Here is a 16,905-nt window from a genome sequence, read left to right on the forward strand (position 1 = left end):
GCCCATTCATATGTGTATCGCAAACCCCAGCATGTATCTGTTCAATAAGCCTCACAGCTTCAGCAGCATCCACACATCTCAAAAGACCCAAATCTAGAGTCCTCCTATGCAAGACTTCTCCATTTAGAAAGAAATTGAGAGCCATACGGCGTATCAACTTCCTCTGATTAGATGTAGCGTCTTCTGGATATGTCCCAGACTCCAAGTACCTCTTTATGTCAAAGTACCAAGGCAAACCGTCTGGTTCTGATTCAACATGTGAACAATGGACTGGATATTCCTTCAACTCTATATCCAGCGGGTCGATGTAATCAGTATCCGGATGTTTGATCATCGAAGCGATGGTGGCAAGAGCATCAGCTAATTCATTCTGTATTCTGGGAGTATGTCTGAACTCGATCTTGCGAAACCTTTTACACAGATTTTGCACATACTGTACGTAAGGTATAAATTTTGGGTTATTCACAGCCCATTCACCTTGAACCTGATGAATCAAAAGGTCTGAATCTCCAATAACCAGTAACTCGTAAACATCCATGTCGATGTCCATTTTCAAACCAAGAATACAAGCTTCGTATTCAGCCATGTTGTTTCTGCAATTAAATCGTAGTTTAGCTGCCATGGGATAGTGCTGACCGGATTCTGATACTAAGACTGCTCCAATACCCTTACCTTGATGATTTGCCGCTCCGTCAAAGAATAATCTCCAACCTGGGTATGTTTCAGAAATATCTTCGCCCGCAAATGATACTTCTTCATCGTGAAAATAAGTCTTGAGTGGTTCGTATTCTTCATCCACGGGATTTTATGCAAGATGATCAGCCAAAGCTTTTGCCTTTATTGCCTTCTGAGTCACATACACGATATCGAACTCACTCAACAGCATTTGCCATTTAGCTAACTTTCCAGTCGGCATCGCTTTCTGGAAAATGTACTTCAATGGATCCATTCTGGAAATGAGATATGTAGTATACGAAGACAAATAGTGTCTCAATTTCTAGGCAAGCCACGTCAGAGCACAGCATGTTCTCTCCAGCAAAGTGTAACGAGACTCGTACGGAGTAAACTTCTCGCTTATATAGTAGATAGCCCTTTCCTTCTTCCCTGTCTCGTCGTGTTGACCAAGTACACATCCGAAGGCACTATCTGAAACAAACAAATACAACAACAAAGGATACCCTTCTCGCGGAGGAACCAATACCGGTGGGTTAGACAAATAGTTCTTGAAAGCATCGAAAGCAGTTTGGCATTCCTCAGTCCACTTAGTCGGGGCGTCTTTCTTCAGCAACTTGAAAATAGGCTCACACACCACTGTTGATTGTGCTATAAACCAGCTAATATAGTTTAACCTCCCTAAGAAACTCATTACCTCTTTTCTCGTTTTCGGCGGAGGTAACTCTTGAATTGCTTTAGTCTTGGAGGGGTCAAGCTCAATACCCCTTCTGCTGACTATAAATCCCAACAACTTCCCATCTGGGACTCCAAAAGCGCAATTTTGGCGGGATTTAACTTCAAGTTGTACCGACGTAAACGTTCAAAGAATTTTCTCAGGTGTGTCAAATGATCTGAACTCTCACGGGATTTGATTATGACGTCGTCCACGTACACTTCAATTTCCTTATGAATCATGTCGTGGAAAATGGTCGTCATGGCTCTCATGTATGTGGCACCGGCGTTCTTGAGGCCGAACAGCATCACCCTGTAGTGATATACGCCCCAAGGTGAAATGAAAGCCGTTTTTTCCGCGTCTTCTTCATCCATCAGAATTTGGTGATAACCTGCGTAACAGTCCACAAATGACTACATCTCGTGTTTGGCACAGTTGTCAATCAAAATATGGATATTTGGCAACGGAAAATTATCCTTCGGACTACCCTTGTTGAGATCTCTATAATCAACACAAATCCTGATTTTCCCGTCCTTCTTGGCGACCGGAACGACATTGGCCAACCAGGTTGAATATTGCGTTACTTCTACCAATCGAGACTCTATTTGCTTGGTGATTTCTTCCTTGATCTTCAAACTCAGTTCAGGATTGAATTTTCGAGTCTTTTGTTTCACCGGTTCGAACTCTGGGTTGATAGGTAGCTTATGAGATACGACATCGGTACTCAATCCCTTCATATCACCGACTTCCCAAACAAACACATCACTGTATTCGGCAAGCAAATGAACCAGGCTCTCCTTCTGAGTTTCATTCAGGTAGGTGCTGATCTTAACCTCTTTGACACATTCCGAATCTCCCAAATTCACCGTTTTCGTCTCCTCTAGATTCGATTTATGCTGATTTTAAAACTGTCGAAATTCCTCGGCAACATAATCTGGTTCCCCACTTTCTTCTTCATAGTCGTCAACCTTGTCGTCATTTGTCTCATTTTGTTCATTTAGCTCATGACATGACATGACATTGGCGGGTCTGTAACTTATGGTACTGAAATCATAAACAAATAAAATTAGGAAAGTAAAGTATAACAAACAACTAAATAAACAAAGTTAAAAATAAAGAGGCTTTCATTTAAAACAAAATGCAAACTTTGGTCACGGCACAGGGCCATCTTGCCTTTTTAGACATCACAACAATAATTCAAAATTCGAACAATTAAGAAAAATGCAGAAATGGTGGGTCTCGGGCCTCTTCCGGACAACCACCGATTTTAGTGTGCATAAAATAACTCCTTTCTACCGAAGAGTTCGGGACATCAGGATCGGCGTGGAAGTCTAGTTCTGCAGCACCTCCCCTGGTTCAGCATCACGAATATCAACTGACTCGACCTCCTCCTCGATAATAGCATTAATCTCCTTGAAGAGGTCACAGATTCCTTCCCCACAGTCTTCAGGCTCGGCGCACTCCCGGAGTGGAAAGGATTGATACAGATGCGGGATCGGTTTAGCCAACTCTTGATCCTTTTTCTTCTTCATCTTCACGTCGTCGTCTATGGGGATGTACCCCAAACCATATTTGGATCCTTTAACAAGGACCGGAACAGGTTCAATAATTCCTTGGGAATCTCTTCCCAATCTGAAACCTGGCTCGAACCCATTCTGCAACATTACCGTGGCTATCATTTTGTACACGGCTGGCATGGGGGTCTGCGGGGCCAAATCCTCATCGGTGGCATTTACCAACTCTACCGTGTAAAAGTCCGCACCTTGCGGCATCTCGTCAATGACCGGCACCTGCTTGCCTGAGTGACTTCTCTCACCGTGAACAACTAGCTCCTCATTTTTCCATACCAGCTTCATCATTTGATGGAGAGTGGAGGGGACGGCTCCAGCCATGTGAATGAACGGCCTTCCCAAAAGAAGGTTATAACTGGTGTCGATATCCAACACTTGGAATTTCGCGCTGAACTCTGCGGGGCCCATTTGAAGGGTCAAGTTCACTGCCCCTAATGTGTCTCTTTGCACACCATCAAACGCTCTTACATTAACCTGGTTTTGCTCTAATTTTCCGAGGTCGAACCTCAGCTGTCTCAATGTCGACAAGGGGCATATATTCAAACCAGATCCATCATCTACCAAAACACGATTGACGACCTTTCCGCGGCATATCACAGTGACGTGCAGAGCTTTGTTGTGGGATCTCCCTTCGGCTGGCAACTCATCGTCACAAAAGCTGATGCGGTGCGCCTGAATGACTTGATGAATCATGGCAGCCACGTTATCGCTACTTGTACCTAAGGGCACGTACGTATCATCAAGGGCTTTCATCAAAGCCTGCCGGTGGGACTGAGAGCTTAACAGTAGGGCCCACACGGAGATTTGGGCCGAAGTCTTCTCCAAGTGTTTGACAATGGAATAATCTTTCGGTTGCATCCTCCTCCAGAACTCTTCTGCTTCTGCTTCGCTTATTGGCCTCTTGGCATGGTCTTTCTTCTGTCTTCCGAGAGCAAGCTCATCAGGAGCGTAGCATCTTCCAGACCTAGTCATGCCTTGGGCCACAGCGGTTTCGATGACAAACTTGGGTTTGGCGAGAGTTTTCGAAGGCACCAAGGCAACAGCCTTTGTAAGTGTCAGAATAACAAATTGTCTCATTTATTTGACGCTTAAAGAAGCGACAGCCCTTTCCAAGTCTTCCTGCGCAACAAGAGTAATCCTCTTTGTTCCACACCCGTCTTCGTCCATTTCAATCATATTAATGTTGCCACCCCCATGATTCGACAACGGGTTTGTATTGACATTCGGCACCGCCGGTTGGAGGGAGACTACCTCCTGGTCGATCAGATCCTGGATATTGTGCTTAAGATTGATACAGTCTTCTGTGTCATGTCCAACACTGTTGGAATGATAAGCACATCTTTGCTCCGGTTTTTAGAACTTAGAGTTGACATCCACGGGCTTGGGCCCCACAGGGTGGATGTATCCGGCTGCGGATAGTCTTTCGAATAGTTTGGTCCGGCTTTCAGCCAGTGCGGTAAAGTTCCTCGAAGGCCTTTTTTAAAACCTGGGACGAGAAGGATCATACCCGCTTTGCTGAGGGGGAGGAACCTGTTGATATTTGCGGGTATTTGGACGAGGAGCTTGGGTTCTAGGGTAAGGGTTTGTCTGGTAATTTGGCACTGGAGCTTGGTAATTCGGGAGGGGATTTTGATATGTTGGAGCTTGGACTTGAAAAGTGGGGGAAGGCGCTCGGTAGCTCGACTATACATTGGCACAGTTGGGAGCAATATTCTGATAAGGGGGTGGAATTTGGTAAGATTGGGGGTAATTTGGGTATATAGGGGAAAAATTTTGGAGATTTGGGGGTGGGTTTTGGTACGACAAAACTTGAGCATTTGGATAGGTAGGGGCAGTATTGTGGTTGTTGGGATGATTGGACTGTGGGTAATAGGCTTGGTGAGACTTTGGTGAAGGCTTGGAGCAATCTTGAGGACGCGACGAGTTTCTGGGAGTTTTTTTCCCCCATATGAAACAGCGGCAACCTTCTCTCTCTTCTTCCTCATCAATTCGGAAGATCCAGGTGACGCGGATACTCGAGCTATCTTCCCCGACTTCAGACCGTCTTTGATAGTCTCGCCAACTTTGACTATCTCGGCGAATTTGGCTCCGACTAACAAAATGATTCTGTCATAGTCTACAAAAATCAGACACACTAACATTTCTCATGGAGTACAAAACTACAAAAGTCTATTTTTTTCTCCAAACAGAATAACACATATTCATTATCACAATCTCCTTTTCGGTCATTGGAGTCCTCACCCTTCCTGCTTCTTTCCTCCATCTGTAGGCAAATTCCCGATAGCTTTCAGTCGATTTCTGCTTCACCTTCTCTAGAGAATACCGATCATGAACTATCTCAACATTGTACGCAAATCGGTCGATGAAGTCTTTAGCTAATGCGCTCCAATTGGGCCACTGCCTGGTTTCGTGTGACGTAAACCATTCGAGGGCCTCCCCGCACAGACTCCGGCTGAAAAGCCTCATCAATAAAGCCTCATCTTTGCCAACTCCCACGAGCTGGTCATAGTACGCTCTCAAATGCGCCATGGGGTTTCCTACTCCTCCGAAGGTATCAAACTTCGGAATTTTGAACCCTTCGGGAAGGTTCAAATCTGGATGGATACACAATTCTGCATAACTCAGTCCGGCGACGTCTGGGATGCACTGCAGCTCTTTCATAGCCCTTTTGATCTCCTCCTTTATGTCGATCTTCGCTTCTTCTCTTGCCTTCCATTCTCTCTCTTGTTCCTCGTAGTGATCTAACTCGGAACCGTTCATGATCGGCAGGAATGGGAACTTGGAAGGTGGTTCTTTTTGGGAGGGGTGGAGCTATAGAAGGACTTGGGACGTTTTGGGCGGTTTGGTAGTTTTGTGGGTAGGTTTGAGGATTGTTGTTTTGGTTTAAGTGGGGATGCGGTGTTTGGGGGTTGAAGGTAGTTGGATTTTGGTTTTGATTTTGGGGCGGTGGGGCTGTTTGAGTATTCTGGGGATGTGGTGGCATTTGAGGAGGGTTATTTGGAAGAGGTGAGGGAGTTTGATAAGATACAGAAGCATACTGGGGGTTTTGGGTTGTTAAATCTATCACAGACGGATTATGCACAGGTGTTGGCGGCGGCATCTGAGTTGGATCCGTGTTTGACAAAGGGAAGTAAATCGGAGGTCTTGCATCAACAAAATTAGGGCCAATTCTGGGTGGAGGCTGTCCTGCCTCCGCTGTATTTCGACTCTCATCTCGGCTATCTGTTGCATCAGTTGCGTGATCAGTTCATTTTGTTCCGCAACGGTGGGCTGAGCCACCACAACGTCTGTGAGACTAATTTCGTCGTTATTGTCTCCCATAACTGTATTTCCTTTGTCTGAGTTTGGTCTGGGGAAGGAATCTGTAGGACCTTTCGATCTGGTGAAGTAAGGCTGATCTGCCAGCTTTGATCGACACAGACCAGTTAGAAGTACCTGTGAAGTGAAACAACTCAACGGCAGATTTGTTAGCGCATTTTCGGAGTACAAAATGCATAATATCACACAGAGAGCAGAAAAACAACAAGTTGCTTTGTTTGAGGATATCTTTAACCCACGAATGAGGACGGGAATAAGGATGATTTTTTTTAATCGATCTCGGGAAGGCCAAATTACGTTGAGATACGATCTTCTTGCAGCTGCCTTTTGATGTCCGTTGATCTGATCTTCATATTTCGCAACATGAGGGAGAATGAAAATTTTTTAGAGATAGGGGCCGGGCCGGGAAAGGCTGTCTACGTATCTCACAAGGAGAATTCAGGCCCAACGTAGTTCGAGTTTAAGATGAAACATTTTCATTCATTCTTTCATTGCGACTACAAGGAAATTGAAAGACAACGTTGAAGTTCTTTAAAAGATGACGATAACACTTTAGTCATTTCATTTCTCGTGTTGTTGCGTCACTCCCTTCCTTTCAGACGATCTGGAAATGGAGGCCTGTAAACGATTTCTTCCTTGTCGTCCTCCTCAGTCAATTCGTTGTCGGGGCCATTGTTGTATGTTCCCTGTTTACAAGCGAGGTATTTTCCGCCCTTCCAGTTGCTACGGGTCGTCAATTCCTTATCAAGTGACGCACTTTTGGCTAACAGTACGGCAGTCTCAACATCTATCTTTGCCTCTCTTGCCTTTCCTTCGTGCACCTTCAAACGAAGCATGTCCAACCTTTTTCTCAAGCTTTCGGTTTCCATCTCAACCTCTTTCTTTCTTTTTATCTGCGATGCCAGATCCTCATCCAATGTCACGGTTGCAGCTTTGTAAATTGATGTGGTCATGTCAACTCTGAGCCCTTCTTCCTTGACCTTTTGAATTTTCTGAGTGACTCGTTCGATCTTTCTTTGTAACTCGTCTTCAGTGAGCTTCGTCTGGATGTTCTTACCCTTGTCCATAGCGTGATTTGCCTTTCCTGAGACGATAGAGCAGTATTTAGGATTTGTGGTATAGGAGATAGCCTTTTGAGTGAGAAACTTGAGACTTGGGAATTTTAGTCGGACATTTGTAATAGTGGCTTCCGTGTATTCTTTGGAAATTTCTGGCTAGGAGTGGGTTTACGATATCCTCATTCATAGCAACATAACACATAAGCAGTTAAACACACATATATATCGCGTCCTAAACATACAGGGGGACCCTTTTGTGCCAAGGGTAGGCCTAGCGCATTCGAATAATGTATGTGTGAATTTGAACCAAATAAACAATTCCCCCCAAAATAACATTTACTAATGAATAATAATGTTCGCAAAAGGGAAACAAATATAAAGACAAACCCACGCAGGGGTCATTCGAAAGTGCAACAAAATCAGGCCCACGCAGGGGCGAAAATAGTGTAAATACATGTAAAAACCCACGCAGGGGTGATGTCCACTAGGCCGCTCCAGATGATCCTGCTCCGTCGTCGTCTCTCTGAATCTTGTGTTGCTAAAACATATACCTCAGCATCAGTAAAAAACCTTCATCCAGGCGTCCTTTGTCTTCCAAACTTTCGTATCGCATCCTCTCGATTTTCTCCTGGATCCAGTTATCAAAATCATCGTAACCACGCCTCAGTCTTTCAACCTCTCGAGTCGCCCTCTCCAGAGCGTCTTGATTCTCTACAAACTTAGCGTACACCTTCTTGGACTCTTCCTTTATCTCTTGTAGTTCGGCCACTGCTTTGGCTTTTCTGTCCGTTACACTGCGAAAGCTACGCGGAGTCTGAAATGAGATGTTTTGTATGTCCTTCTTCAGCCATTCTTTGTAACCCTTGTCATACCCAACATTGAATCGATCAGGGGCGATGGTGTCTTTGTCCATACGCTTGGCGTTTTTCCATTCTCTGAACATTTCCGAAGCGTCGTGCACTCTATCGTATCCAATGTCATACACATAAGCGCCATAGTACGCTTCTCTGGGCACGGTTTGTTTTCTTCCAAACTGTCGCAAGACTCGAAATGGCGCGTAAGGGCGAATTCCTCGAATGCCTGGTAGAGGGAGAACAACATATCTGCGACTCTCCACGACGACTTCTTTGGATATAAAAAGGTCGAGCATCCATTGGAGGTCTTCTTCTCTCAATTCGGAGATAATTTGGGCCCCATCTCCCCCTTGTTCTCCGATTGTCCATATTTGCCCAGTATAATAAGTCATTTAAGTCCTTGAGAGTGTTTTTGTTGTCGAGGGTGTGTAGTTCCCGAGTCCCAGCACCCTTCGCCAAATGGCTGAGGATCCACCACTGGAGGAGTAGGTTACATCCTTGGAAGTATCGGTGTCCTTCTTTACACTTTCCCAAGGCCCGATGCATGTCAGATAGTATGACTGGAGCTACAGGGTAGTATTTTGTTGTCCCTTAATTTTCATATCCTTTGAACAAAGTGTGGACGAGCGTCATGACTCGGGTGCTGATGCTCAAACTCAGACCGTGAGGGAAGACCATTGTACCCAATAATGCCACAGCAAACGCTAGGGGACGGATCTCGTTCCATTCTCTGTAGGAGATCTTGAACTCCCGATTGTACGTGGCGTAGAAACTCGCGTGTCCAAATCGAATATAGAGATCTTTGAATGCCACGTGGGACTCCTGACACCAGTAAGCGAAGTCCTTTCTTAATCCGAACCAGTCCACAATATCCTCTACGGAGGGTTTATTGGGGATGAAGATGTCTTCTTATTTTCTGGATCTTCTCTCTATTCCGGTGCCTACGGTGTCTATACAGTCCCTTATTTCCTCCAGAGTCGGGGTAATTTCGGCTGTTCCAAAACGAAAAACCATCTTCTGACTGTCCCAATACCCCGTAAATACCTCAATTAGTTCTGGCCAACCATTCATGTTGATCAGTTCGGTTAAGGCACCTACGTACTTGTTAAGGGTTCTTCTATGATCCCCATCCAAATCGTTGTACCACATTGTAAGTTGAGGTGGCGCTGAGACGACCATATCGAACTTCGGGAAATGATCCATGTCTGTAAAACAGAAACCCGTTAGATTTCTCCCTACCCCCAAGTTGGTTTTCACACATACATTATTCGAATGTCAAACAATATGATGTGTCGTGAGGTCGAAGACCTTAGACACGATTTTGACAATTTTTCTACTAAATGGACTTAATACACCTTGGGTATTAAGCCGTCTTAGGCTAATGCTTAATTTGGTTTTGGTTTCGCTCTATCTTAGGCTTGCTAGAATTGTTTTCAAATTGACGGTTACCCGAGTCGGACAAACATCGGGGTGGAGCTACCAAACAACGTCGGATGACCGCATTCCGACTATTTGTTTGATACTCCCAAACGAATTCTTGGGTATATCAGAAAAAAGCCGTGGTAAGCCACGTAGCATTTGTTTCCTAATGCAAACTATTTGCCATTTGGCGGAAATATGCCAAGAAATGCAACAGTTTTCAAAATTAAAGCAACTCGCAAATAAACAGTTTATCGCAAATAGTCAAATAAAGTTAGTCCTAGGGTTAGAATCCTCCGTCATCCCCAGCGGAGTCGCCATTTCTGTTTTATCAAAAAAATCGAAGAGTTTATTTTGTTTAAGAGATTTTCGACTTTTATGGAGTCGCCACTTAATTTTTAAGAAAAATTAAAAAAACTTGTTTTCAAATAACTTAAACAGAAAAATTGTTTGAAAACGTTTAAAAAGGTTCGGGGATTCTTATTAACGTCTTAGGAAGGTTTTGAAGGCACCTAAGACGTTCCGCTTAATGCGGCTTTCCGGCAACTAACTATTTGACTAATACTTGTTTTAAAATTTTGCAAAAATTTGTTTGAAATTAAACCTCCTAAAATTTAATCTAGGCGAAGCTTGCGAGTTTGAAACATTATCGTTTTGAGATTTGGTTTAATTTTAAGTTTGATAAAACAGTAAGACGTTTAATGAGGGGTCGGAGTTTTTCTAACTCTAAGCTAACGACAATCAAATGAAAGCATATAAACAAGTAAAAGAGGGAGAGAGAGAGAGAGAGAGAGAGAGACTGGGTCCAATTTCGGGTTCTGTCCGCCTTGACCGAAATTTGGACCCACCTGCTTTTTAGGTTTTTTAACCCATTTCTCGTTTGGGTTTTCGACCCACTTCACCTGTCCTAGTCTAATCATGCAAAATAAATACAAGAAGGGTAAAAAAGACAAGGGCTTATTCCCAAAATAAATACAACACAATTAATTAAATTGATCTTCTAATCCGCCTTCTTCAAATTTCTTCAATCTTCATGAAATTTGGCTTTGGACGTCTGCCTCGATGGGTTGACTCGATAAAAATTTTCCAAGCCTTTATGGCTCTTTGGGATGCGAGAAAGAAGTCCACGGGGGACTTGTATGCAATTTATATGCCACGGAAATAAGAAGAAGAAAAAAAATGAATTAGCAAAATAGGATAACTAACTTGGAATATAGGGAATATGAACAAAATACACTAACTGGAAGGCTTCATAAAAGAATATGAAGTAAAACATTTATACACGTAGATACTAACAAAAGTCAAATAAAGAAATCACTACACTTTACTAACATTTAGGCAAGATGAATGCACATTATAAATCATGCTAATTAAACCTCTATGACATAAAAATGAACATCAATCTTATGCGAACAGTAAAGAGAAAATTTAAACCCATTCATGGCAAGAATTCATGGAAACATAGTAAAAAATATATTTAAAAAAACGTCTTAATTACCACTCAAACATCGATCAATACTAGGGCCACTTGAAACATAGTGAAGAAACAGGTACTTGAAGGTAAAATAAGCAAATAATATCCAATCATATAAATTTGGTACAGAGGAAATATATTTTATCGTGATAGATGTGCTAATTATATGATGTGGTGAAGCAGTATATTTGGGAGTTATGCTCCATTCTTAAAAAATTTTTAATAAAATAAATAAATTATCGAAAGCAAATTAACTATGATGCAAGAACAGAAACAAAATCTCATGCCTAAGTGAAAGTGCAAAGTGAGTGGAATTCCTGTTGCCATACTACCATTAGACATTTAGTAATAATGCATGTATGCAAAATAACGTAGGCCAAAGAATGCATTGTTCATATGCATATGCACAACAAAGTCATACATCTAATTGAAATAAAAAAAATGCCATTACAATTGCCACCAGTAACCAGAATTATAAAAAAAAAATAAACTCGGAAACAAACAAAACAAATGTGCACACAAACTCAGAAGATTGAAGCATTGCTCTTATATTTTAACAATGGTAAAGGGAAAAAGATCATAACGAATACCCAAACAGTAAGGAACCAGAAGGCATGCCATAAATAAACTCGAGGAAAGAAAGACGAGCAAACTAAGCCTGATACGCTAAGATCAATTGCTGCTACGCCACGACAAACTCGGAAAGAGCAGGGAATAGCACGAAACAAGCAAACTCAGCGAAACAGACCATAACATAAAATAATCGCTAATATCTCAAAAAAAATAGACTGAACTAACGAAGGCTTTTAATAACAGAACTTATCATTACTATAGCGATTAACGACGCATCAAAATACTTCGAACACCCACATATAAGCCTTTTTACACAAGAGAAGACCAAATTAAGGAATATTGATAGTAAGTCGCGTTAAAACGAGCCGAACGTTACCTTTTGAAGAGCAGCGAACTTGGAGATTATACGAGCAAAGGAAAAGCGACACTATCACGACCTTAAAACCACCCCTCTACTTCGAATGCTTGAACTAGAACGTCGCACCAACACTTGACGAAATGGTTTCCTCTCGTCCGAATCGTTCTAAGAATCTCTTTGTTAGTCCCTCTATAAACAGAAAATCCTATTAAACGGGAACAAGTATGAATTTTATCTATGGGATTGCCTCCCCTTCTCACAAAAGTTTGATTACCTCTGTATTTTATAACAGTGGGATTTCAGCCAAAAAAAACAACCCCTTTCGGAAGGTGATGGGGGGGTTTATATAGAAGAAATAATTAGGGTTCTAGGAGGAAGAGGGCTGGCCGAAAAACCCACTTCAGGCCCATCCCCCAAATTCGAATTCCAACCTTATCCAAAGGTTGAGGGAATATCCTATTTGGATGCCAAATTCCAACGGATTGGGAGGCGAGGTGGACGTTCCAGATCGATTGGGGCGTCCTTGCGAGCTTCGTGGCACAATCTCGTCATCGCCAGAACGAGTAGTACAACCTGCAAAACAATAGCTGGAAACGTACTAAATCCAGAGATACGTTGGGGAGGGAGAGCTCGCGTGGGGGAGACTCGGGGGAAAAAGACAAGAAGGGCTGTTTCAGAAAATTTTTGCGCGTAGGCTCTGTTTTTTTATCGTACGCGGCTTCTGTATTTTCTGGAGTTTTCGCGCGGCTGTTGGAGGGGATGAGGCAAACGTTGGGGATTTGGGGAAGTTAGGGATGGGTTGGGTGAAAAGGGAATTGGGTCGGGAATTAATTTGGGCTGGGAATTAATTGGGCCGCTGGGAATTAATTGGGGCCGGAAATGGGCCGCTGAAAAGGAAGAATTGGAGTGGGCTGGAAATAATTGAAGATAGGAATTGGGAATTAAAGGAAATTTTGAAAATGGCCCAAATGAATAAAATTGGAAATTTAAGAGGGGCGGGCTCGTTTTGAAAAGAAAGGCCCAAATTTGGTCGTTTAAATGAGTTCAAGGGAAAAAGGGTATATTTAATAAATGGCCAATTTGAGCCAATATAATGAGTTAGGCTGAATCTTAAATAAAAAATGAATTTGTATTAATTAATCAACGAGCTTCTTTATTTTAGTAAAATAGTGATTCAAAATATACTCATAATTTAAACTAAGATAGAATACTTACTAAAATTAAAATATTTTTGAGATGGTTTTTTTTTTTTGAATAATCATAAAATATACTAATTGTATACATAACTATATAAAATATACATATTATCAAAAGTTATAAGAAATGACAAAAGTATCCGAAGTAACATAAAGTTCATACATTATACTATTATATTTTCGCAAAATTTATAAAACTAATTAATTTAAATTGTTTGGGAAACTTACGAAGCTCGAGAATTAATTTATACCGACGCGGGTCAAAATTGGGTGTCAACACTAACCCCTGTCTCTAACCTTTTTACCATGAAGACAAAGGGAGGGGTGGGGGTGTAGTTTATAAGCAAAATTAGGGTTCAATTTTTTTTGGGGAAAAGATGAGGATTCAGATAAGGTGAAGGTCCATTTCGATTTCAAACTCGAAAATCTTTCACAATTTTGGATAATTATTTGTTCTCTAACATTTCGTCTCATTTCAGAAGAGGAAAGATAAGATGGACGGGCTCGATCGATAGAGCCTCCTCGCTATAATATGTGCCCCATCTGAGGATTGTAAGGACGAAATATGTTGCTTTTGTTGGAATCGTATTGATGGAACAGTATTATGAGAGAGAGACGAATTAAAAGAAATGTTGAGGAAGATGACAACATAGACGCAGCGTACTGCATGCATTGTTATTGCTTTTTGTCTACTCCATTTGGAAACTTTGAAGAATTAGCGTCATTTCATTGTTGCGTGTACTGCTTTTGATTGGTTGTTTTTCACGCCGTGTATCGTTGTGAGTTGCTCGTGTGAATATTTTTGTGGACACCGTTTCTGGGTTTCTGTGTAGAAGTGAAGAATTGGCCGGCTCATTTTGAAGTAAAAGAATGAATTGGGGTCGGCTGAAAAGAAAATTGGATCGAATATCTGATTTTGCCACATAGAAGGCCCAAAATTTGTCCTTCAATAGGTTTGAAGGTAAAATAGGAGTGGTTAGTATTGCAATTACCAAAAGTCTAAATGGGATAAAACTATAGGCATAAAAAATTCAAAATATAGCCGAATTGAGCTAATTAGCAAAATAGATTAATAAGATAAATTAATATTCATTACTTAACAAGCTTCTTAATTTTAATAAAATAAAATAATTACCTTAATTATCAATTAAGAACCAAAAAAATATTTATAGACTAAACTAATTTTTATAATATACTTACAATAAATTAAAATCTTTTTTAGATGATTTTCATTATGTCTATAAAATATACTAATTATATACAAAAATATATAAAACATATATGTTACTTAAATTACAAAAATTATGAAATTAATTGAAAGTAACTTGAAAAATTAGGGTTTAGATTTTTTTCGGAGGCAAAAGATGAGGATCCGGATAGGGTGAAGGCCCATTTCGATTTCAAACTCATAATCTTTCACAATTTCGAATAAATACATTTTCTCTGAAATTTCGTCTTATTATGGATGAGGAAAGGGAATATGGACGGGCTCAATCAATTGAGCGTCCTAGCTATGGTACGTGTCCCCATATGAGGATCAAGAAGACGAAACACGTTGCTCTTGCTAGAATCGTACGGCTGAAACAATACTATGGGAGAGGGACAAATTGAAAGAGACATTGAGGAACATGACAACATAGACTCAAGGTACTACCTATATTGTTATTGCTTTCCGTCTACTCCATTTGGAATCATTGAAAAACCAAAATCGTTTTATTGCTGCGTGGACTGCTTTTGATTGGTTGTTGTTCACATCGTGTATCGTTGTGAGTTGCTGCTGTGAATGTTTTTGTGGACGCCGTTTCTGAGTTTCTTTATTGAATGGATGAATTGGCCGGGTCATTTTGGAGTAAAAGAATGGGTTGGGGTCGGCTAGAAAGAAAATTAGATGGAGCAGTTGGTTATGTCACAAATAAGGCCCAAAATTTGTCCTTCAATGGGTTTAAAGGTAAAATAGGAGTGACTAGATTTTGTAATTACCAAATCACTAAATGGGTTACGGCTATATCCATAAAGAATTCAAAACATAGTCGAATTGCACTGATTTGGTTAAGACTCAAATAAGATAAATTAATATTAATTACTTAACAAGCTTCATAATTTTAATAAAATAAAATAATTAAAATAATTATAAATTAATAACTCAAAAGTATGCGCATAATTTAGACCTAACTAATTGAATAAAAATACTTACTAAAATTAAAATATTTAGAAGATTTTCAAAATGTCTATAAAATATACTAATTATATACAAAATTATATAAAACATATTTGTTACTTAAATTACAAAAATGATGAAATTAATTAAAAGCAACTTGAAAAATTAGGGTTTAGATTTTTTGGGGGGGAAAAGATAGAGTGAAGGCCCATTTCAATTTCAAACTCGAAAATCTTTGACAATTTCTAGATAAATATCATTTCTAATTTCGCCTCATTCCGTAAGAGGAAAGGAAAGATGCATGGGCTCCATCTGAGGGTCGCAGGAACGGGACATTGAGGAAGATAACAACATAGACACATTATACTACCTTCATTATCATTGCTTTCCGTCTACTCTGTTAGAAATCGTGGAATAAGCAACATCGTTTGATTGCTGTGTGGACTGCTTTTGATTGGTTGTTGTTCACGTCGTGTATCGTTGTGAGTTGTTGCTATGAACGTTTCTGTGGACACCGTTTTCTGGTTTCTTTGTTGAATGGAAGAATGGGTCAGGACATTTTGGAGCAAAATAGTGATTTTGGGTCAGCTGAAAAGAAAGTTGGACCGAACATCTGGTTTTGCCACATAGAAGGCCGAATATTTAACCTTCAATCGTTTTAAAGGTAAAATAAGAGTGACTAGATTTTGCAATTACCAAATGGCTAAATGGGTTGCAACTATAGCCATAAAAATTCAAAATATAGCCGGATTGAGCTAATTAGCAAATCTGGTTAAGCTTCAAATAAGATAACTTGATATAATTACTTAACAAGTTTCTTAATTTTTTAAAAATAAAACAATATACTTAATTATTAATTAATAACTTAAAAATATAAGCATAATTTAAGCTAAACTATTCTAATAAAATACTTACTAAAATTAAAATCTTTTTGAGATGATATTTAAAATGTCTATAAAATATATAACTATAGACAACATTATATAAAACATATATTTTACTCAAAAAAATTGAAATTAATTAAAAATAACATAAATATTTGAATATTTTTTTAGGGAAAGATGAGAATTCAAATAGGGCGAAGGCTCATCGATTTCAAACTCGAAAATCTTTCACAATTCTGAATACCTTTTCTCTAAAATTTTACCCCATTCTAAAAGAGGAAAGGCAAGATGGACTGGCTCGATCGATCGAGCGTCCTCGCTATGATACGTGTCTCCATAGGATGGTCACAAAAATGGAACACATTGCTTTTGCTGGAATCGAATTGTTAAAACAGTACTATGGGAGAGGGGCAAATTAAAAGAGACATAGAGTTAGATGACAATTTAGACGCAACTTATTACATGCATTTTTATTGCTTTCCATCTACTCCGTTTGAAATCATTGAAGAACCAATGTTGTTTGATTGTTGCGTGGACTGCTTTTGATTGGTTCTTGTTCAGGTCGTGTATCGTTGTGAGTTGCTACTACGAACGTTTCTTTGGACGCCATTTTTTCTTTGTCGAATGGAAGGATGGGCCGAGACATTTGGAGTAA

At 40.4% G+C, this 16,905-nt stretch overlaps 2 protein-coding genes across 2 annotated transcripts; both read right to left on the reverse strand.

The window, feature by feature from the left end:
* Positions 1-1,449: 1,449 nt before the first annotated feature.
* LOC114077203 lies at positions 1,450-4,035 on the reverse strand. Its single transcript, XM_027916887.1, has 3 exons — positions 2,734-4,035; positions 1,821-2,283; positions 1,450-1,778 (listed from the first exon to the last, which is right to left on the reverse strand). Exons 1-3 carry the CDS (start codon positions 4,033-4,035, stop codon positions 1,450-1,452), a joined length of 2,094 nt encoding a protein of 697 aa, XP_027772688.1.
* LOC107019693 lies at positions 4,036-5,718 on the reverse strand. Its single transcript, XM_015220086.1, has 4 exons — positions 5,170-5,718; positions 4,768-5,064; positions 4,445-4,641; positions 4,036-4,276 (listed from the first exon to the last, which is right to left on the reverse strand). Exons 1-4 carry the CDS (start codon positions 5,716-5,718, stop codon positions 4,036-4,038), a joined length of 1,284 nt encoding a protein of 427 aa, XP_015075572.1.
* Positions 5,719-16,905: the final 11,187 nt, after the last annotated feature.

The sequence above is a fragment of the Solanum pennellii genome, chromosome 5 (genome assembly GCF_001406875.1).
Source record: "Solanum pennellii chromosome 5, SPENNV200".
NCBI lineage: Eukaryota > Viridiplantae > Streptophyta > Magnoliopsida > Solanales > Solanaceae > Solanum > Solanum pennellii.